The sequence below is a fragment of the Pseudophryne corroboree genome, chromosome 6, assembly GCF_028390025.1.
Source record: "Pseudophryne corroboree isolate aPseCor3 chromosome 6, aPseCor3.hap2, whole genome shotgun sequence".
NCBI lineage: Eukaryota > Metazoa > Chordata > Amphibia > Anura > Myobatrachidae > Pseudophryne > Pseudophryne corroboree.
The window spans coordinates 598,673,860-598,695,950 of record NC_086449.1 but is presented as its reverse complement, the minus strand read 5'-3'; the positions used below and the strand labels follow the sequence as shown (position 1 = coordinate 598,695,950).

The following is a 22,091-nucleotide window of genomic DNA, read 5'->3' as shown; positions in this document are numbered from 1 at the left end:
GCCCAGGGCGCCCCCCCCCCCTGCACCCTACAGTGACCGGAGTGTGTGGGTTTAATGTGGGAGCAATGGCGCACAGCTGCAGTGCTGTGCGCTACCTCATATGAAGACTGGAGTCTTCTGCCGCCGCTTTTGAAGTCTTCTTGCTCCTCACGCCGGCTTCTGGCTCTGCGAGGGGGACGGCGGCGCGGCTCTGGGATCGGACGACCAAGGGTGCGTTCCTGTGTACGATCCCTCTGGAGCTAATGGTGTCCAGTAGCCTAAGAAGCATGACCTATCCACAGTGAGCAGGGCTGCTTCTCTCCCCTCAGTCCCACGTAGCAGAGAGTCTGTTGCCAGCAGATCTCTCTGAAAATAAAAAAAATCCTAACAAAATACTTTCTATTTAGCAAGCTCAGGAGAGCTCACTAAGGTGCACCCAGCTCGTCCGGGCACAGATTCACACTGAGGTCTGGAGGAGGGACAGAGAGGGAGGAGCCAGTGCACACCAGTATTCCTAATTCTTTCTTAAAGTGCCCTGTCTCCTGCGGAGCCCGTCTATTCCCCATGGTCCTTACGGAGTCCCCAGCATCCACTAGGACGTTAGAGAAATTGTCTTTAAATGTAAAAGGCTTAAACTCACCTAACAAGAGACGACTGGTGATACACCACTGTAGCAATCTTAAAGCACACATAGTTTGTCGCAGCAATCGGGTCGGAACTGCGCATGCGCCGGCGCCGCAGTGTGCCGGCGCATGGCAGCTTTCGTTACCTAGCGATCGCCTCTGAGAACGAGATGATCGCTAGGCAGGAGGGGGCTGAACGGCTGCATTAAGCCGCCGTTTAGGGGGAGCAGTCCGGCCAACGCACGTGTGGCCGGACCGTGGGGGGAAGGGGGCAGGCCGCTGCGGCCAGCGGGAACGACGAGCAACTCCCGGCCAGCCGCAGGAGCTGTGCTGGCAGGGCGTTACTCCTCAAATACAAAGGCATCGCCGCTGTGCGATGCTTTTGTATTTGTGTGTGTGTGTGGGGGGGGGGCACTGACATGCGGGGCGGACTAGCCCAGTGCTGGACGTCCCCCCGCATGTCTGAGTTTACGATCGTAGCTGTGCTAAATTTGGCACAGCTACGATCAACTCGGAATGACCCCCATAGTTGCCTTACAGGAAACCCACTTCAAACTAAAAACCCATCACTAATAACTGAAGGGCCCAAGGGACTCGAAACAATTAAGCAAGTAAGCAAGCAATTCCCCTGCTCGTCCAGAGTTTGCAAATAACATACAGTACAATCGAATCTAGGGGAAAACAAGTGAGCCTGGGTAAAACACCTTACAAAACTATAGAGAAATACCTGAGGTAAAGAACCATAATGTGAACATAGCAAATCAATAAAGAAGACACAAGGCTCAAGTAGACTTGCTTGCTGTACCCCATTCTCGCAGGATGCGTAGGTTTTCCGGAAACCTTAGAAGATATATCCTCCAAATTCCAAGAAACCTAAACTTTAAACCTTCTTCCAGCGTGGAGGCAACATGAGTGGAGCCATTTTTCCGGGTCACCAGTTTCGTGGGAAAGCCCCATCTGTAGAGAATATCAGCTTTCCTAAGGGCTTTAGTAACTGGGTAAAAAGACCTGCAAAGGGCCAATGTGGCTGCTGACAAGTCATCAAAACACCTATCTCCTAGGATAGGGGTGGAAAAGTCAGAAGGTCTGGCAACTCAGAGAATGGCTTCTTTCACATGAAAATAATGGAGACGCATCAATGTATCTCTGGGAACGCCCAATGGCGCGTTCTGAGCTTTAGGTATGCGATGTATGCGACCCAGGAGGAAGTCAGTATTATGGGTTGTCGGCATCAGCTTCATGAATAAGTATGTAACATTCTTTGAGCTCCAAAGTAGTGACTGATTCTGGAATACCTCGAATTTTAATATTATTACGCAACGACCTGTCCTCCAAATCGCATACCTTATTTTGTAAGGATGTTACTTCTGTTTGTAGATCTAAATGCAGCGTAATGAGAGCACTGTGAGATTTGACCATTTCCTCCATTTTGTTTTCGATGTTGTCAGCACAGTTTCCGACCTCCTCTATTGCTTGTTGACAAGATTGCAGGGCAGATTTAAAGTCCGTGGAGATATCTGCTTTGAAGGAAGCTAAAGGGAGTTTCATGGATCCCACCGTCAGTGGGGCATCGTCCCCCATGGTTGGTTGCTGTGAACTGGATGGAGTAGCCGGGTCAAATGGCGTACTGAGATCTGACAACTGAGAAGAGTTTTTCACTTGTTTGGTAGTGGTTTTGGCATTCTGCCGAGTCTTTCGGTCATTTATGAGGCATGTTAAAGATAGTGAACTGAGGACAGTTCTTAATTATATCTGGTTTGGCTTAAATCAGTATCAGTTCCATAGAGCAAGAATCAGGACTGCAGTTAAAACATATCGGAGTGATGGAGGCAACCGCATATAATCACGTCACAACATCAAATCTTCATACTCACAACATTGAGTGGTGAAAAAGGGTAATAAATGATAAATAAAGAAGAGGCAGAGTGGGAGATCCCTCCACAATAGGACCGATTGCCAGATGGGTTGAGGCAAAAGTTGTAGTGGACGTGCCAGCACAGACAACTGAAACACTGTACAGTCCTTTGAGCGACCTTCGGGATCCCACAGACCGGGCAGGTGCAGGTGCTGCAGTCACAGGTCTTTACCATAAAACACAAGATGGAGTGGAAGGGCCGATTCAGACTGGTCTCAGATGTAAAAAGCAGACACCCACCTCTGTTTGCTGGGTGTTTTCCCTTTCGGGCACTTTCTGAGGACCTGTCTGCTGTAGGCATTATCAAGATGGGTCTCCACTGAGGACCCCGCACATTAATAGAAAAAGGTCCAGGTCCGCGGGCCTCCACGTCGGCCGCACACTCCGTTTCCGGGTGCGACCAGGTACTCGAGGCCGCGGCTTCACACAGGAAACTAGGCCGCAGCTATCGGATGCCTAACGTAGCGGTTCCCCGGTCCCACAAGCGGCACCCTCTGAAGCGGTGAAGGTCCAGGTAACCAGTGCAGGGGTCGAGGAGCCCGTACCAGTCTCTCAGGGTGCCTGGGGAGCAAGGGAAGGGATGTAGCTGCAGGAGCTCCCTGAAACTGCCTCTGCACAGTAGGCCCGCTAGGCCACGCCCCCGCACCAGAACTTTTGAGGGGCTTCATAGCAAAGGGGGGTGAATAACTATGCACATGCCAATTTTCAAAATTTAATTTATAAAAATTATTTTTTATATACATTTTTCTCATTTCACTTCACCAACTTAGACAATTTTGTGCATATCCATCAATAAAATTCAGATTAAAAAAAAAAAAAAATTACAGGTTGTAATGTAACAAAATAGGTAAAAAGCCAATGAGGGTGAATACTTTAGCAAGGCACTGTAACAATATATACATTATATATCTGTCCAAATAATTGCTACATAAAGTTACATAGTAGCAGGGAACATAAACAGTGGGTGTTGAATGCAGTGGTTCCCAGCATTTTTTGTGTTTAGGACACATCTGCTGTATCTGATGACAAATGGTTAATTTTTTTTGATACATGTCACTGTTTAATTACTAAAATACATAAAACAAAACCAATGTATACATATCAATTAAATTTAAAATGAAACTGAATAGCATCTAATTTGTCAGTGCTGAAATTAATAATAAATACAAGAGTTATAGGGTTGGGTATGTGTAACCGGGACAATACCGGCGTCGAGATCCCAGCTGTTATATGGCCGGCAGGGGAGGCAAGCGCAACGAAGCCCCTTGCGGGCTCGGTGGCTCGCCACAGGTTCTATTCCCGCTCTATGGGTGTCGTGGACACCCACGAGTGGCAATAGTCCCTGTTGGTCGGCACGCCGACCGTCAGGATAGTGAGGGTTCGGGATGTAGGTGCCAGTATTGTGACCAGTGGTCTCCTGACCGCCGGTCACATAACTAAATCCTGAGTTATGTGACTTAATGCAGATTTTTTATGATGAGACCACATAATTAAAAATGGGTTATATCAATAGCAAATTGAACAGCAGCACTTGAGACTATGGGGCCTATGATTATTAACATTCCATACTGAAACTGCCCTTCTTTGTACTAACCATAGCGTGCAGGGACAGTGGTAGTGATAACCGCTAAATATACGTGTAGAGTCAGTAATTCAGAAATTAATGATAAGCATATTAGGAATACAATGTTAGGTCATATTAAACAAAAAAACTATGTATATCACTATTAAGACTACAGGATAACAGGTTTTATATAACTTTGTGGCACATCTTCAACATGAGTTTCACGTTACCTATAAATCCTTGGAAAATATCCACACTGCTATTGTGACCTACAAGCTCCTAATCACTGCTCAATGTTACCATCTGAAAAGAGGTGGAACAGTTTGTGATTATTACCTGTGATCCAATTCTTAGGATTATGAAGGTGGGGGCAGTTGTAGATCACCAAATACTTGATGCAGGAAAAGACCTCATTTACAGCTTTCATTCCAATATCAGTGATAATGCCAGGGTTCTCAGCCACATCTGCCAATCCATACTTCATTAGATCTGCATTTGTCATCTTACCTGAGCAAGGAAAAGCATTAACATTAACGTTTGTAGCGAAAGCCTAGCAAAAAGAGATACATCATTCAGCTTACAATAAGGGAAAAAAATTAAATTGAAGGGAAGATATATCAAGCTTTGGAGAGAGAAAGTGGAAGAGTTGCCAAAAGCAACCAATCAGCGTGTGTCATTTCAAATACTGTGCAAGATAAATGACAGTTCAAATCTGACTGGTTACTTTGGGCAACCTCACCACTTTCTCTCTCTCCAAATCTTGATAAATCTCCAGCGGCTGGTGCACAGACAAGCTCTCAGTTTCTGAAAAATAAATTTGGTCTATCGATTTATTATGTTTAGGATGGAGTGCCACATATAAGCCTTTAGTCATACTTTACAAATTATCTGATTTACAGTGTTCCAATTGATTTAATGGTCTTAAATTTCTGCCGATGCAATGCTTTCTTCATACTGCTGACAGCTTGCAGTTGATCAGCAACACATTGCTGCTATGAAAAAAGCATGACTTGGGAAGAGTAAATAGAAACAGAAATAAGTTCTGCGCTGTGCAAAACAAATTTCTTCTTCTGGGTCGACTACTGTGCTGTGATGTATCAATCTGTGACAGCCGACATAAGATGTTCATTTTGCGCCGTGTGGTCAGCATTCTAGAGAACATGTGCCAAATATGAAAGGGTAAAGCAGTATTCCAACAATCAGTGTGAGAGCAAAGATCAACTGCAGCAGGGGGAGTGGTAATCAGTCACCTCTGAAACACACTCTGTAGCACTCTGCATGGACAGGGAGCTGGTAAATGCCACTGGGGGAGATCTATTACCACTGGAGTAGAATGGGGTTGGGGGATGCTGCTATAATGGGGACATATGGACACTGAGATAGGGGGTAGTGCTAAAATGGAGACCTGTGGACAAGGGCACTGGGGATTAATGCTACTGTGAAGATCTATGGACATAGGGGGTTAGAAGGAAATGCCACTGAAGGATCTATTGCCTTTATGGGATAGTGTGTTTATGTGTGGGGTGGAGGGGGGGGGGGGGTGATGCTGCAATGGGAAGCCATGGGGGGAGAATAATAGCACAGAGGCATCAAGACAAGACAGTGAGGTGGCCAAGTATCAGGATTTGTCTGGGCACCCAAAATTCTTGCAGGCAGCTCTGCTCGCTCCCTCATCTATTTAAAACCTTATCTAAACTCTATAATCTTTGAATTTTAATCATTTCCGGTTCTGAGAGTACCTTGGTTTGCAGAAGTTTAGTCTAACAAAGAAATCCTGTGGAAAAGAAAAATGATCATAAACAAATAATACTCACCAAACCAGGCCTGGCCAATCTGTGGCTCTCCAGCTGTTATGAAACTACAAGTACCAGTATGCCCTGCCCCTATTTTGCTATTAAGGAATGCTAAAACTGTGGCAGGGCATGATGGGATGTGCAGTTTCACAACAGCTGGAGAGGCGCAGAATGGACATGCATGCACAAAACCGTCCTCAAACTAAAACGCATATAAAACTGCTTTCTTGACAAGTAAAGGCGTGAAAAGAGTTTTCTTCATGAATTATGGTTTGTTATTAAGAGTTGCATGTATTTTAACACAATAATATACATGCTGTAGAAAACAGTAGAATAACGGGATTTTGGTACCTAACGATAAATCCATTTCTCCGATTCCATAGGGGACACTTGAGCTATGACAGTGGGGTACAGACGGGTGATTATTGAGTGGAGCCGGCACTTTTTTAAAGTGTGACTGGCTCCTCCCCCTCTATGCCTCATCAGCCCCAGTTATAGAAACTGAGCGAGCGTAGAGACGGAGAGGCAATAACAACCAGAAAAGGAGGTGAACAGTACTAGAAAAAAATGAAGAATACATCAAAAGCCCAACGGAAGAGAATGTAACAAATCAACAACACAAAAAGTACCATACACACATGGCAGGAAACAGCACAGTCCAGTGTCCCCTATGAAATCAGAGAAATTTAATTTATCAGTAAATATCAAAATCCCATTTTCTTCATAATCCACTAGGGGACACTGGAGCCATGACAGTGGGGACGTCTCAAAGTTACCCCCACAGTAAAAAAAAAAAAGCGCTGAGGAACCTGCAAAACAGAGCAGTCAAAATCAGAATCAGAGGCAAAAACAGTACAAGTGTCAAAACAGTAGAGTGAAACCTGCCGAAGGCCCCGGGCAGCTGCCCAAGAAGGTCCGACAGAGTGCATAGAGTGCGCTGAAATGGAAACTGGTTGAGGCTGGGAGGTAGCCAAGTGCACCTGACAAATCGTTGGATCCAACAGGACACGTCTGTTTAGACTCAAGTTAGACTCAAGTCACCCACACTTCACGGCATCATAAAGAACAAATAACGAATCTGACTTGCGCAACGTATCAGTCTGATCCACGTACATGCGAAGAGCACGAATGACATCCAAGGAACAAGAAATCAGAGAATCCTTCAACAAAACTAGCACCACGATAAGCTGGTTGAGATGAAAAGAGGAAGTAAGAAAGCTGTACTAGTGCGCAGCTCAGCCCAATTGTGTCAAAGGGGTGGTCTACAGGTTGCCGGTGGCCGGGCTCCCGACGACCACCATACCGGCGCCGGAATCCCGACAACTTTTCTCTCTCTTGGGGGTCCACGACCCCCTGGAGGGAGAATAGATAGCACCGTGCCCGCAGCATGGCGAGCGCAGCGAGCCCACAAGGGGCTCTTTTGCGCTCGCCCAGCTGTTGGTATGCCGGCGGTCGGGATTCCGGCACCGGTATGCTGGTCGCCGGGAGCCCGACCGCCGGCAACACATACTACACCCATGTAAAAGATGCTAAGGCAATCTACAGTATAAGGTTCCGAGCTCAGATAATCGCCTAGCTGAGGCCAACATTTCAAGAGGCTCAAAAACAGCTGATTGAAGAAAAGTCAAGACTAGGGGGGTGATTCAGACCTGATGGCTGCTGTACGTTTTTGCACAGCGGGCGATCAGGTACTCACTGCGCATGCATCGCAATGTGCACGAGCGGTGGGCAGCAACAAAGGGCATCGCTAGTCAGCGACGGGATGGTGCGAAAAATCTGTTTGCACGGGCGTTCGCAAGGTGATTGACAGGAGGAATCCATTTGTGGGTGGTAACTGACCATTTATTGGGAGGGTGTCTGAGGTCAGCTCTGGCCCTTATCAGCCTGCTGTGATCGCACTGTAGGACCATGTCCTGGGCTGCGCAGAGACTGCACAAAGTGGATTTTAGCAGCTCGGAGTACACATAGGATCGCACACTTGCATGGCGAATTTACACTCCCCCTGGAGGCTGCAACTATCTGAACGCAGGACAGCAAAGTGAGAAAACCAGCGATCAGGTCTGATTCACCCCCTAGGTTAAGATCCCAAGACGGGACAAAAGGAGGCTGAATACGAAGGACTCCCTGCAGGAAAGTTTGCAATTCTGGGATTAAAATCAGCCGGTGTTGAAAAAAGATGGACCAGGTCGAGACCTGAACCTTCAACGAGCCCAACCTGGGACCAGCATCCAAACTCACCTGCAAGAACAGTTATAGATTGGAAAACCGGAAGGACTTAGTAGGAAACAACAGCCCGTGGAATACCTCTGCATCTCAACAGCAATGCTGTCAAAAAGAGGATGCTGTAAGTTGGGATAAACGAGCGGACCCTGTTGAGGAAGATCCGATCTGAGAGTACCATGGCCTGCGAGGCCAATCCAGAATAACCAGAATACCAGTGGCGGGATTGTGCTTGTTGCGTTTGAGTACTCGTGGCAGAAGAGGAAATGGTGGGAAAAGATAAGCGAACTGGAACCACCAAGGAGCCATGAAGACGTCCACCGCAACTGCAGCCAGATCACGAGTCTGGAAGCAGTAACAGGGAACTTGCTGTTTAAACCCAAAAGCCATGAGGTTTATCTGGTGCATGCCCCAACGAAGGACCAGTTGAAGAACCCATTCTCCGAGATGGAGGTCCTGATGACTGAGATAGTCCACTTCCCAATTGTCCAAGCCGGGAATGAACATAGCAGATATTGCCATGGCATATTATTCCGCCAGAGCAGAAGGCGACTTACTTTTCACATGGCCATGCAACTGCGAGTTCTCCCCTGCGTGTTCTTGTATGCCATAGCCATGGCATTGTCAGACTGTATCTGAGTGGGTAATCTGCGCAGGAGGGAACAACCATTTGCGCAAGTATGCATTCTTGATGTCCAAAGACACCAGAAACTCTAGGCCTGCAAATACTGAAGAGATTCCATCTTGAACCTCTAAACCAACACGTGTAGGTTTAATGATGTTAAATTCAGAATCAGCCAGATGGAACCATCCGGTTTTGGAACCACAAAGAGGTTTGAATAGAAACCTTTCATATGCTAATGAGAAGGATCTGATACCAGCACCTTGAAAAGCAAGAGTTTGGTGATTGGCTGTTGAAGGAACTCCCGCTTTGCATCAGAGGACGGCAGCCCAGTGGTGAAGAAACGAAAAGAAGGGGGACAGACAGTCTATTTTGTACCCCTGGGAGACCAGATTCCGAACTCAGACATCCTGGCAGGTCTGTAGCCAATCGTCCTTGAATATCAAGAGGCGAGCCCACACTATAGGATCCCCCAGGTGGGATGGGAGCCCGTCATGCCACCGCCTTGTCGGTAGGCTTAAGATCCAGATGACAGGAAGAACCGGAAAATCTTCCTCTGCCTCTAGTAGTTCGACTCGCAGAGGAAGCAAAACTAGATTTTCCTCGACATTTTGTGGAGACACAAAGGAAGTGAAAGGAAGTTCCAGAGTAAGGTTTGAGTGGAAGGCAAAAATGTGGCTTTCCCCCCCAGCAGACTGGGAAATCCACTTATCCAGTTCAGGACCAAATAAAATATCTACGGTGAATGGAAGAGCTTCCACCGCCTGCTTAGATTCTGCTACTGTCTGCCAGCTGCGAAGCCCAACGGCTCAACAAATGATAATTGCTAAAGTGGAGATTTGAAAACAAAGCTGATCCATTTCCCTAGATGCATCTTCCAGGTATAGAGCAGATTCCCGGATATGTTCAGCCAAAATGACAAGATCCAATCTCGGAAGACCAGACTGCAACTCCTGGGCTAACTATTCAGCCCATGACTCAATGGCTTTATTCACCCAAGAACCAACTAACGCTGTCCAAAGAACTCCAGCCGCCATATAGATAGACTTTAACATTGTCTCCAACTTACGGTCGTAGGTTTCTTTTAAGGAAGTAGCACCCGGGACCAGTAGTGTGGTCTTCTTAAAGAGTCTAGAGATCGAGGGATCTACAGGTGGAGGAATTTCCCATTTAACAATATAGTCCATTGGAAAAGGGCAACAAGAAAGCAAGCGCTTGGAAACGTTGGAATTTTCGTCCTAATGTTCTCAAAATCGACCAATAACTGGTCATCCAGGAAAAGTAACAGACTTGTGTTTCTTACCAAAGAGGGACTATCCTGAGATTCAGGTACTTCCAAATCCGAAATCATAAGCACCTGACAAACAGCATGGATGAGGATCTCTGTTCCTTGGGTACCCTGCTCCAAATCATGTTAGGAAACGTAATCTTCGGACTCCTGCAGTAACTCACCCTCTTCATCCTCTTCATCCTAAGAACGACGATCTATGTCCAAGTCATCCGACTGTAGAATGGAAGGAAAGGGTCTTTTTTTTTTTATGACAGTTTCGCTGGAGCTACCGACTTTGATGAAGAGCCCATGACATGAACCAACCGTTCCACTGAGCGATAGAAAGAATGAGCCCAGACAGACTCCTGCGGTGCAGGCAGACAGGGGCAGTGCTGTATATACTCTACTGTCATAGCTCCAGTGTCCCCCAGTGAATGAAGGAGAAAAATGCACTGCTAATTTAACAACTCTCAAAGTTGTGGCTGTAAGAGAAACTCTAGTATAAAAGAGAAAATAAAAGGTGCCAAACACCAAAACATCCTAATACACAACCAAAACATTGTTTTAAAATATAATATCCACTTACACTGTAATAAAAACTCATCCACATAACCCAGATGTAAGGTTTCAAACTGCGGAAACTCAAGCTCAGCCATTTTCAGTGCTGAAAACACTCCATCTTTGGTCAGAGAAGGTTGGATACGCACTTCATGTAACCTAGATTTAAGGAAAGGCAAGATGACAATCTCTTTTAGGCTGTACAATCAAAACAACCTACCAAAGATTACCATTTCTTAACAGCAAAACAAATTAAAGTGTTAATATCACAACACATGAAAAGACAACCCCTGCACATAGTACAGGGATAGTGGCACATGTGTTCAAGAATTTTGTTTTCAAATCTACTTTACTTACTGTATATACCTTTACCAACTCTCTATTGTATTCTTTCCAAAATCAAGTTGGTTTTGCACTGACATCTCATGACCTAATTGTGAGAAATTCCTGGTATGGTAATACTGTAAATTTATAAATGACTAGCGTTTGTCCGCTTCGCTCGCATGGATCTTCATTATTACTCAGCGGAACTAATTTTACAAAGACAGTAGGGCCAGCTATTATTGTGATGTATATTTTATATTGTACACATTGACCACAAAATTTCTTGTAAACAATATTTGCAGTTTCTCCTTCAGGGACTACCATAAAAAGATGCTTGGAGTTACTAACTAGTGAACAAGCCACGTAAAAGGTGCCTATGGGAGAAGCAGATTATCCTGAGATCTTTGCCTGCAGCCCTGAGTGTTTTTCAGGGTGTGCGATACATGTATATATCGAATACATAGTTCATAAACAGTCCCTAGAAGTATATCTCTCAAACAAAAATTGCTATGTACAGACACAAAGGTTACAGTTTTATTATATGTATAGATTCTGTAACTGCCAGTGTACACCTGCACCATTTGGAAGCAGAAACTACCCTGTATCTGCATTTTCACATCTGACAATCAGCTTGGGGCCAGTGGGAAGTAATACACTGCATAAAGTAACTGTTGTGCATGTGAGTATACTAGATAAACAGAGGAGTACTTTGCTGGCAGGTATTATGAATATTATGTACCTGACATCCACACTGTAGACTGCAACTGACAGAAAGGTAAACTATTTGAAAGAAAAATAAATAAATAAAAAATTAAAGGATGCTATCACGTTAATAGTTGAACGTAGTTTGCTTCAATTTCTTTTTGTGGCTTATGAAGTGCTATACAGATGTGTCCTCATACGTCTTGCCTCAATACACTATGCAGTAGGAGATGCCTGGCTTAAGGCAGGCGGAAGCTATCGTGCAGCTCTGCTAACGTTGGGTGTCTGTTTTGTCAAAAATGCGTCTTATTTGCATTGCTATGCGACTAGGACGCACAAGCAGCTTATGCTGAATAAAATTATGTGTGGCATGGCTATATTCTGTGTGCGACTGTGGCTGTATCTTCATACAAAAGCCTACATTACAGTGATTTTCAGGAAAACACTGTAATGTAACATTTCGTATGCAGATACAACCACAGTTACAAACAATATATAGGCATGCCACATATCCGTGTAATCAGCATAAACTGCTTGTGCGTACTATTCGCATAGCAATGCGACTTAAGGTGCATACACACTGTGCGTTTTTCCCCAGCGTGTATGCACAGCGATGATAGCTGAAATCGCTGGGCTGAAAATCACTCAGTGCATACACACTGAGCTATTTTCCCCGCTGCCCAGCGATGTCAGCGGGGGTGAACGGCTTTCCATAGCAGGACACTATGGAAAGCCGTTCACCCCACCGTTCATCTGCTGGTGATACCAGTAGATGATCGGCTGCCGCCGGCGATGAAGCGGGAGCGCACATCACCGCTCATCACTCATCGCCGGGGAATACACACTGGTTGGTTTTGAGCTGAAAGCAGCTCAAAACACCAAAAGTGAGCTGCTTTCAGCTCAAAATCGCCCAATGTGTATGGGCCTTTAGACGCATTTAAATGGAAAAGGTCACACAAAGATGCTTGGCATGACGTGACTAGAAGGGCTGTTTAACGTGACCGCAGCAAGGATGTAGGAGGACACATCTGTACTTTAATATACAGCGTGGTCCATAAGTGTTGAAACACCCTTATAAAAAGGAAATAAGGAAATATGAATCCAGTGTCTACAGGTACAATACTGGAGAAAACTTTTTTTCGGGTATGTCACCAATATGGCAGCCATCCTGAAGTCGAGCATGTTGGATAAAACGCTATTTTTTTAAATTGGGAAGGTAGTCATGTGACATACAGTACCAAAAACGAAGAATTTCAAAAGAAAAACAACAGTGTTCTCTGCTTTAACTTATCTTTGTTCATTCTTGAGTATAAGGGTTTGTCTCTGACCAGTACCTGTTTTTCTGTTTGTTTACCTCACCATTGACAAAGAGATTTGCCTTATCGCTAAACAATACCTGGTGTGAAGAAAAGTTTTCCCCCACTCCCATATCATACATTGGGGCAGATGTACTAAGCCTGGAGAAGTGATAAAGCAGTGATAAGGAAGTGATAAGTGGAAGTTGATAACGCACCAGCCAATCATCACAGGTTTGAAAAATGACACTTAGGAGCTGACTGGCTGATGCGTTATCGCCTTCCATTTATCACTTCGTTATCCCTTCTCTTCTCCGGGCTTAATACATCTGCCCCATTATGTGTAAAAACTGGATTAATATTTCCTTACTAATTTCCTTTTTATAAGGGTGTTTCCACATTTATAGACCACCCTGTATTACCTTTAGAATATACAAATATATTCAACATTTGAAGAAAACACTGTCATTGGCAGATCACAATATAATGAATAAGTGTTGGCGCCAATGCTTGCGCACATATGCCAAACAGGAAGTTTAAAAGTTTAATAGTGATCAGACAGAGCAGAGAAGTGGTGCAATGGCGCTTATCCTCCGTAGATGGTTTCACAAAGACACCATTTCAGTTAAGTAAATAAATCTTGAATTAACGAAAAATAAGAATTTACTTACCGATAATTCTATTTCTCGGAGTCCGTAGTGGATGCTGGGGTTCCTGAAAGGACCATGGGGAATAGCGGCTCCGCAGGAGACAGGGCACAAAAAGTAAAGCTTTAGGATCAGGTGGTGTGCACTGGCTCCTCCCCCTATGACCCTCCTCCAAGCCTCAGTTAGGATACTGTGCCCGGACGAGCGTACACAATAAGGAAGGATTTTGAATCCCGGGTAAGACTCATACCAGCCACACCAATCACACTGTACAACCTGTGATCTGAACCCAGTTAACAGTATGATAACAGCGGAGCCTCTGAAAAGATGGCTCACAACAATAATAACCCGATTTTTGTAACTATGTACAAGTATTGCAGATAATCCGCACTTGGGATGGGCGCCCAGCATCCACTACGGACTCCGAGAAATAGAATTATCGGTAAGTAAATTCTTATTTTCTCTATCGTCCTAGTGGATGCTGGGGTTCCTGAAAGGACCATGGGGATTATACCAAAGCTCCCAAATGGGCGGGAGAGTGCGGATGACTCTGCAGCACCGAATGAGAGAACTCCAGGTCCTCCTTAGCCAGGGTATCAAATTTGTAGAATTTAGCAAACGTGTTTGTCCCTGACCAAGTGTAGCTGCTCGGCAAAGTTGTAAAGCCGAGACCCCTCGGGCAGCCGCCCAAGATGAGCCCACCTTCCTTGTGGAATGGGCATTTACAGATTTTGGCTGTGGCAGGCCTGCCACAGAATGTGCAAGCTGAATTGTACTACAAATCCAACGAGCAATAGTCTGCTTAGAAGCAGGAGCACCCAGCTTTTTGGGTGCCTACAATATAAACAGCAAGTCAGACTTTCTGACTCCAGCCGTCCTGGAATTATATATATATATATATATATTTTCAGGGCCCTGACAACGTCTAGCAACTTGGAGTCCTCCAAGTCCCTAGTAGCCGCAGGCACCACAATAGGTTGTTTCAGGTGAAACGCTGACACCACCTTAGGAAGAAACTGGGGACGAGTCCGCAGTTCTGCCCTGTCCGAATGGAAAATCAAATATGGGCTTTTGTAAGACAAAACCGCCAATTTTGACAATCGCCTGGCCGAGGCCAGGGCCAACAGCATGGTCACTTTCCATGTGAGATATTTCAAATCCACAGATTTGAGTGGTTCAAACCAATATGATTTGAGGAATCCCAACACTACGTTGAGATCCCACGGTGCCACTGGAGGCACACAAGGGCTGTATATGCAATACTCCCTTGACAAACGTCTGGACTTCAGGAACTGAAGCCAATTCTTTCTGGAAGAAAATCTATAGGGCCGAAACTTGAACCTTAATGGACCCCAATTTGAGGCTCATAGACACTCCTGTTTGCAGGAAGTGCAGAAATCGACCTAGTTGAAATTTTTTCGTGGGGCCCTCCTGGCCTCACCCACGCAACATATTTTTACCACATGTGGTGATAACGTTGTGCGGTCACCTCCTTCCTGGCTTTGACCAGGGTAGGTATGACCTCTTCCGGAATGCCTTTTCCCTTAGGATCCGGCGTTCAAACCGCCATGCCGTCAAACGCAGTCGCGGTAAGTCTTGGAACAGACAAGGTCCCTGCTGGAGCAGGTCCTTTCTTAAAGGCCGATGCCACGGTTCCTCTTGGAACAGACATGGTACTTGCTGAAAGCAAATCCCTTCTTAGCTCCCGAGGCCATTAGTCCTCTGTGAGCATCTCTTGAAGTTCCGGTTACCAAGTCCCTCTTGGCCAATCCGGAGCCACGAGTATAGTTCTTACTCCTCTATGTCTTATAATTCTCAATACCTTGGTTATGAGAAGCAGAGAAGGGAACACATACACCGACTGTTACACCCACGGTGTTACCAGGACGTCCACAGCTATCGCTTGAAGGTCTCGTGACCTGGCGCAATACCTGTCCCATTTTTTTGTTCGGGCGGGACGCCATCATGTCCACCTTTGGTCTTTCCCAACGGTTCACAATCATGCGGAAAAAACTTCCCGATGAAGTTCCCACTCTCCCGGGTGGAGGTCGTGCCTGCTGAGGAAGTCTGCTTCCCAGTCGTCCACTCCCGGAATGAACACTGCTGACAGTGCTATCACATGATTTTCCGCCTAGCGAAAAATCCTTGCAGTTTTGTCACTGCCCTCCTGCTTCTTGTGCCGCCCTTTCTGTTTACGTGGGCGACTGCCGTGATGTTATCCCACTGGATCAATACCGGCTGACCTTGAAGCAGAGGTCTTGCTAAGCTTAGAGCATTATAAATTTGTTCTTAGCTCCAGTATATTTATGTGGAGAGAATTCTCCAGACTTGATCACACTCCTTGTGTGACTGCTCCCCAGCCTCTCAGGCTGGCCTCCGTGGTCACGAGCATCCAATCCTGAATGCCGAATCTGCGGCCCTCTAGAAGATGAGCACTCTGTAATCACCACAGGAGAGACACCCTTGTCCTTGGATATAGGGTTATCCGCTGATGCATCTGAAGATGCGATCCGGACCATTTGTCCAGCAGATCCCACTGAAGAGTTCTTGCGTGAAATCTGCCGAATGGAAGCGCTTCGTAATAAGCCACCATTTTTACCAGGACTCTTGTGCAATGATGCACTGACACTTTTCCTGGTTTTAGGAGGATCCCGATTAGCTCGGATAACTCCCTGGCTTTCTCCTCTGGGAGAAACACCTTTTCCTGGACTGTGTCCAGAATCATCCCTAGGACCAGCAGACGTGTCGTCGGAACAACTGCGGTTTTGGAATATTTAGAATCCACCCGTGCTGTCGTAGAACTACTTGAGATAGTGCTACTCCGACCTCCAACTGTTCTCTGGACCTTGTTCTTATCAGGAGGTCGTCCATTTTCTTTGAAGACGAATCCTCCTTTCGGTCATTACCTTGGTAAGGACCCGGGGTGCCTTGGACAATCCAACGGCATCGTCTTGAAACTGATAGTGACAGTTCTGTACCACGAACCTGAGGTACCCTTGGTGAGAAAAGGCAAATTTTGGGACATGGAGGTAAGCATCCCTGATGTCCCGGGACACCATATAGTCCCCTTGTTCTTTGCTATCACTGCTCTGAGTGACTCCATCTGGATTTGAACCCTTGTAAGTGTTCAATTTTTTTAGATTTAGAATAGGTCTCACCTAGCCTTCAGTACCACCATATAGTGTGGAGTAATACCCCTTTCCTTGTTGTCGGAGGGGTAAATTTATTATCACCTGCTGGGAATACAGCTTGTGAATTGTTTTCAATACTGCCTCCCTGTCGGAGGGAGACATTGGTACAGCAGACTACAGGAACCTGCGAGGGGGGAAACCTCTCGACATTCCAATCTGTACCCCTTGGATACTACTTGTAGGATCCAGGGGTCCTGTACGGTCCCAGCGTCATGCTGAGAACTTGGTAGAAGCGGTGGAGGGCTTCTGTTCCTGGGAATGGGCTGCCTGCTGCAGTCTTCTTCCCTTTCCTCTATCCCTGGGCAGATATGACTCTTATAGGGACGAAAGGACTGAGGCTGAAAAGACGGTGTCTTTTTCTGCAGAGATGTGACTTAGGGTAAAAAACGGTGGATTTTCCAGCAGTTGCCCTGGCCACCAGGTCCCATGGACCGACCCCAAATAACTCCTCCCCTTTATACGGCAATACATCTTTGTGCCGTTTGGAATCTGCATCACCTGACCACTGTCGTGTCCATAAACATCTTCTTGCAGATATGGACATCGCATTTACTCTTGATGCCAGAGTGCAAATATCCCTCTGCGCATCTCGCATATATAGAAATGCATCCTTTAAATGCTCTATAGTCAATAAAATACTGTCCCTGTCAAAGGTATCAATATTTTTAGTCAGGGAATCCGACCAAGCCACCTCAGCTCTGCACATCCAGGCTGAGGCGATCGCTGGTCGCAGTATAACACCAGCATGTGTGTGTATACTTTTTAGGATATTTTTCAGCCTCCTATCAGCTGGCTCCTTAAGTACGGCCCTATCCGTAGATGGTACCGCCACTTGTTCTGATAAGCGTGTGAGCGCCTTATCCACCCTGAGGGGTGTTTCCCACCGCGCCTTAACTTCTGGCGGGAAAGGGTATACCGCCAATAATTTTCTATCGGGGGAAACCCACGCATCATCACACACTTCATTTAATTTATCTGATTCAGGAAAAACTACAGGTAGTTTTTTCACCTCACACATAATACCCTTTTTTGTGGTACTTGGAGTATCAGAAATATGTAACACCTCCTTCATTGCCCTTAACGTGTGGCCCTAAAAGAAAATACGTTTGTTTCTTCACCGTCGACACTGAAATCAGTGTCCATGTCTGGGTCTGTGTCGACCGACTGAGGTAAATGGGCATTTTACAGCCCCTGACGGTGTTTGAGACGCCTGGACAGATACTAATTTGTTCGCCGGCCCTCTCATGTCGTCAACCGGCTTGCAGCGTGTTGACATTGTCACGTAATTTCCATAAATAAGCCATCCATTCCGGTGTCGACTCCCTAGAGAGTGACATCACCATTACAGGCAATTTGCTCCGCCTCCTCACCAACATCGTCCTCATACATGTCGACACACACGTACCGACATATAGCACACACACACAGGGAATGCTCTGATAGAGGACAGGACCCCACTAGCCCCTTGGGGAGACAGAGGGAGAGTTTGCCAGCACACACCAAAGCGCTATATTTTACAGGGATAGCCTTATAATAAGTGCTCCCTTATAGCTGCTTTTATAAAATCACAATTTCGCCAAATTTTGCCCCCCCCCTCTCTTGATTTAACCCTGTTTCTGTAGTGCAGTGCAGGGGAGAGCCTGGGAGCCTTCCTGACCAGCGGAACTGTGTGAGGAAATGGCGCTGTGTGCTGAGGAGATAGGCCCCGCCCCCTTTTCGGCGGGCTCGTCTCCCGCTTAAAAATGGATTCTGGCAGGGGTTAAATATCTCCATATAGCCCCGGAGGCTATATGTGAGGTATTTTTTGCCAAAAAAAGGATTTTCATTGCTGCCCAGGGCGCCCCCCCCCAGCGCCCTGCACCCTCAGTGACTGCCGTGTGAAGTGTGCTGAGAGCAATGGCGCACAGCTGCAGTGCTGTGCGCTACCTTAAGAAGACTGAGGAGTCTTCTGCCGCCGATTCTGGACCTTCTTCTCTTTTCAGCATCTGCAAGGGGGCCGGCGGCGAGGCTCCGGTGACCATCCAGGCTGTACCTGTGATCGTCCCTCTGGAGCTAATGTCCAGTAGCCAAAGAAGCCAATCCATCCTGCACGCAGGTGAGTTCACTTCTTCTCCCCTAAGTCCCTCGATGCAGTGATCCTGTTGCCAGCAGGACTCACTGTAAAATAAAAAACCTAAGCTAAACTTTTCTAAGCAGCTCTTTAGGAGAGCCACCTAGATTGCACCCTTCTCGGCCGGGCACAAAAACCTAACTGAGGCTTGGAGGAGGGTCATAGGGGGAGGAGCCAGTGCACACCACCTGATCCTAAAGCTTTACTTTTTGTGCCCTGTCTCCTGCGGAGCCGCTATTCCCCATGGTCCTTTCAGGAACCCCAGCATCCACTAGGACGATAGAGAAATAAAATTTAATAAATCTAATTACCTCAGCAGATAAAAGAAACATGCCCTATTCCCGAGATCAATAAACACCTGAGCACTTACTGGCAGCATAGAATCGCGGGGAGGAGCCTTTAAAACAAACACGTTTTCAGTGCTTAGATTTGCCTATGCAGTGCTCTTTATACTCCAAGGTCAGAAGCGTCCTCCAAATATGTATTTATTTTATCTTTTTATTCAGATGACAACAAAGACACAGAACCGTGTTCTGCAGATGAATCTCTCTCTCTCTCTCTCTATATATATATATATATATATATATATATATATATATATATATATAGATATATATATATATAGATATATATATATATATAGATATATATATATATGATTTTACTTACCGGTAAATCTATTTCTCGTAGTCCGTAGTGGATGCTGGGGACTCCATAAGGACCATGGGGATAGACGCGCGCCGCAGGAGACATGGGCACTTTAAGAAAGAATTTAGGTTCTGGTGTGCTCTGGCTCCTCCCTCTATGCCCTTCCTCCAGACCTCAGTTAGAGAAACTGTGCCCAGAAGAGCTGACAGTACAAGGAAAGGATTTTGGTAATCCAGGGCAAGATTCATACCAGCCACACCAATCACACCGTATAACATGAGTTTATAACAACCAGTCAACAGTATGACAACAGAGCAACAGGTCCAACCCTGATGCAACCATAACATAACCCTTATTGAAGCAATAACTATATACAAGCATTGCAGAAGAAGTCCGCACTTGGGACGGGCGCCCAGCATCCACTACGGACTACGAGAAATAGATTTACCGGTAAGTAAAATCTTATTTTCTCTAACGTCCTAGTGGATGCTGGGGACTCCGTTGGGACCATGGGGATTATACCAAAGCTCCCAAACGGGCGGGAGAGTGCGGATGACTCTGCAGCACCGATTGAGCAAACACAAGGTCCTCCTCAACCAGGGTATCAAACTTGTAGAACTTTGCAAAAGTGTTTGAACCTGACCAAGTAGCCACTCGGCAAAGCTGTAATGCCGAGACCCCTCGGGCAGCCGCCCAAGAAGAGCCCACCTTCCTAGTGGAATGGGCCTTAACTGATTTTGGAAGCGGCAATCCAGCCGCAGAATGAGCCTGCTGAATCGTGTTACAGATCCAGCGAGCAATAGTTTGCTTTGAAGCAGGAGCACCAAGCTTGTTGGAAGCATACAGGAGAAACAAAGAGTCTGTTTTCCTGACCCTAGCCGTTCTGGCTACATAAACCTTCAAAGCCCTGACCACATCAAGCAACTCGGAATCCTCCAAGTCAGTAGTAGCCACAGGCACCACAATAGGTTGGTTTATATGAAAGGATGAAACCACTTTCGGCAGAAATTATGGACGGGTCTGCTCTATCCGCATGGAAAACCAGATAGGGGCTTTTATGTGACAGTGCCGCCAACTCTGACACACGCCTAGCCGAAGCCAAGGCTAATAGCATGACCACCTTCCACGTGAGATATTTCAACTCCACCGTTTAGAGTGGTCCAAACCAGTGGGATTTCAGGAAACTCAACACCGCGTTAAGATCCCAAGGTGCCAATGGAGGCACAAAAGGGGGCTCAATATGCAGCACTCCCTTTACAAACGTCTGAACGTCAGGTAGAGAAGTCAACTCCTTTTGAAAGAAAATGGATAGGGCCGAAATCTGGACCTTAATGGAACCCAATTTTAGGCCCAAATTCACTCCTGACTGTAGGAAGTGAAGGAACGGCCCAGCTGGAATTCCTCCGTAGGGGCATTCCTGGCCTCACACCAAGCAACATATTTTCGCCATATACGGTGATAATGTTGAGCTGTTACGTCCTTCCTAGCCTTTATCAGCGTAGGAATGACCTCATCCGGAATGCCTTTCTCTGCTAGGATCCGGCGTTCAACCGCCATGCCGTCAAACGCAGCTGCGGCAAGTCTTGGAACAGACAGGGCCCCTGTTGCAACAAGTCCTGTCTTAGAGGAAGAGGCCACGGGTCCTCTGTGAGCATTTCTTGCAGATCTGGATACCAAGTCCTTTGTAGCCAATCTGGAACAATGAGTATTGTTCTCCCTCCTCTTTTTCTTATTATCCTGAGCACCTTGGGTATGAGAGGAAGAGGAGGGAATACATAGACCGACTGGAACACCCACGGTGTCACCAGGGCGTCTACAGCTATCGCCTGAGGGTCTCTTGACCAGGCGCAATACCTCTGTAGCTTTTTGTTGAAGCTGGATGCCATCATGTCCACCTGTGGCAGTCCCCACCGACTTGTAATCTGTGCGAAGACTTCCTGATGAAGTCCCCACTCTCCCGGGTGGAGGTCGTGTCTGCTGAGGAAGTCTGCTTCCCAGTTGTCCACTCCCGGGATGAACACTGCTGACAGTGCGCTTACGTGATTCTCCGCCCAGCGAAGAATTCTGGTGGCTTCCGCCATCGCCACTCTGCTCCTTGTGCCGCCTTGTCGGTTCACATGAGCCACTGCGGTGATGTTGTCTGACTGAAACAGAATCGGTTGGTCGCGAAGCAAGTTCTCCGCTTGACGCAGGGCGTTGTATACGGCCCTTAGTTCCAGGATGTTGATGTGAAGGCAAGTCTCTTGACTTGACCACAGACCTTGGAAATCTCTTCCCTGTGTGACTGCTCCCCACCCTCGGAGGCTTGCATCCGTGGTCACCAGGACCCAGTCCTGAATGCCGAATCTGCGGCCGTCTAGAAGGTGAGCGCTCTGCAGCCACCACAGAAGAGACACCCTGGCCCTGGGGGATAGGGTGATTAACCGATGCATCTGAAGATGTGGTCTGGACCACTTGTCCAGTAAGTCCCATTGAAAGGTCCTCGCATGGAACCTGCCGAAGGGAATGGCCTCTATGATACCACCATTTTTCCCAGGACTCGAGTGCAGTGATGCACTGACAGATGTTTTGGTTTTAATAGGTTCCTGACCAGTGTCATGAGTTCCTGAGCTTTCTCTATCGGGAGATAA

The 22,091-nt window shown here is 46.5% G+C and overlaps 1 protein-coding gene across 2 annotated transcripts in view; it reads right to left on the bottom strand.

Annotated features, from left to right (window-relative positions):
* Positions 1-22,091, bottom strand: part of FBXO38 (F-box protein 38) — a 178,448-nt gene that overhangs the window by 89,911 nt on the left and 66,446 nt on the right. For both annotated transcript variants that reach the window (XM_063928016.1, XM_063928017.1), the window contains exons 9-10: positions 10,573-10,703; positions 4,418-4,588 (exon numbers count right to left, since the gene is read on the bottom strand). In XM_063928016.1, the coding sequence (XP_063784086.1) occupies positions 4,418-4,588; positions 10,573-10,703 (302 nt within the window). The remainder of the gene's footprint in view (positions 1-4,417; positions 4,589-10,572; positions 10,704-22,091) is intronic.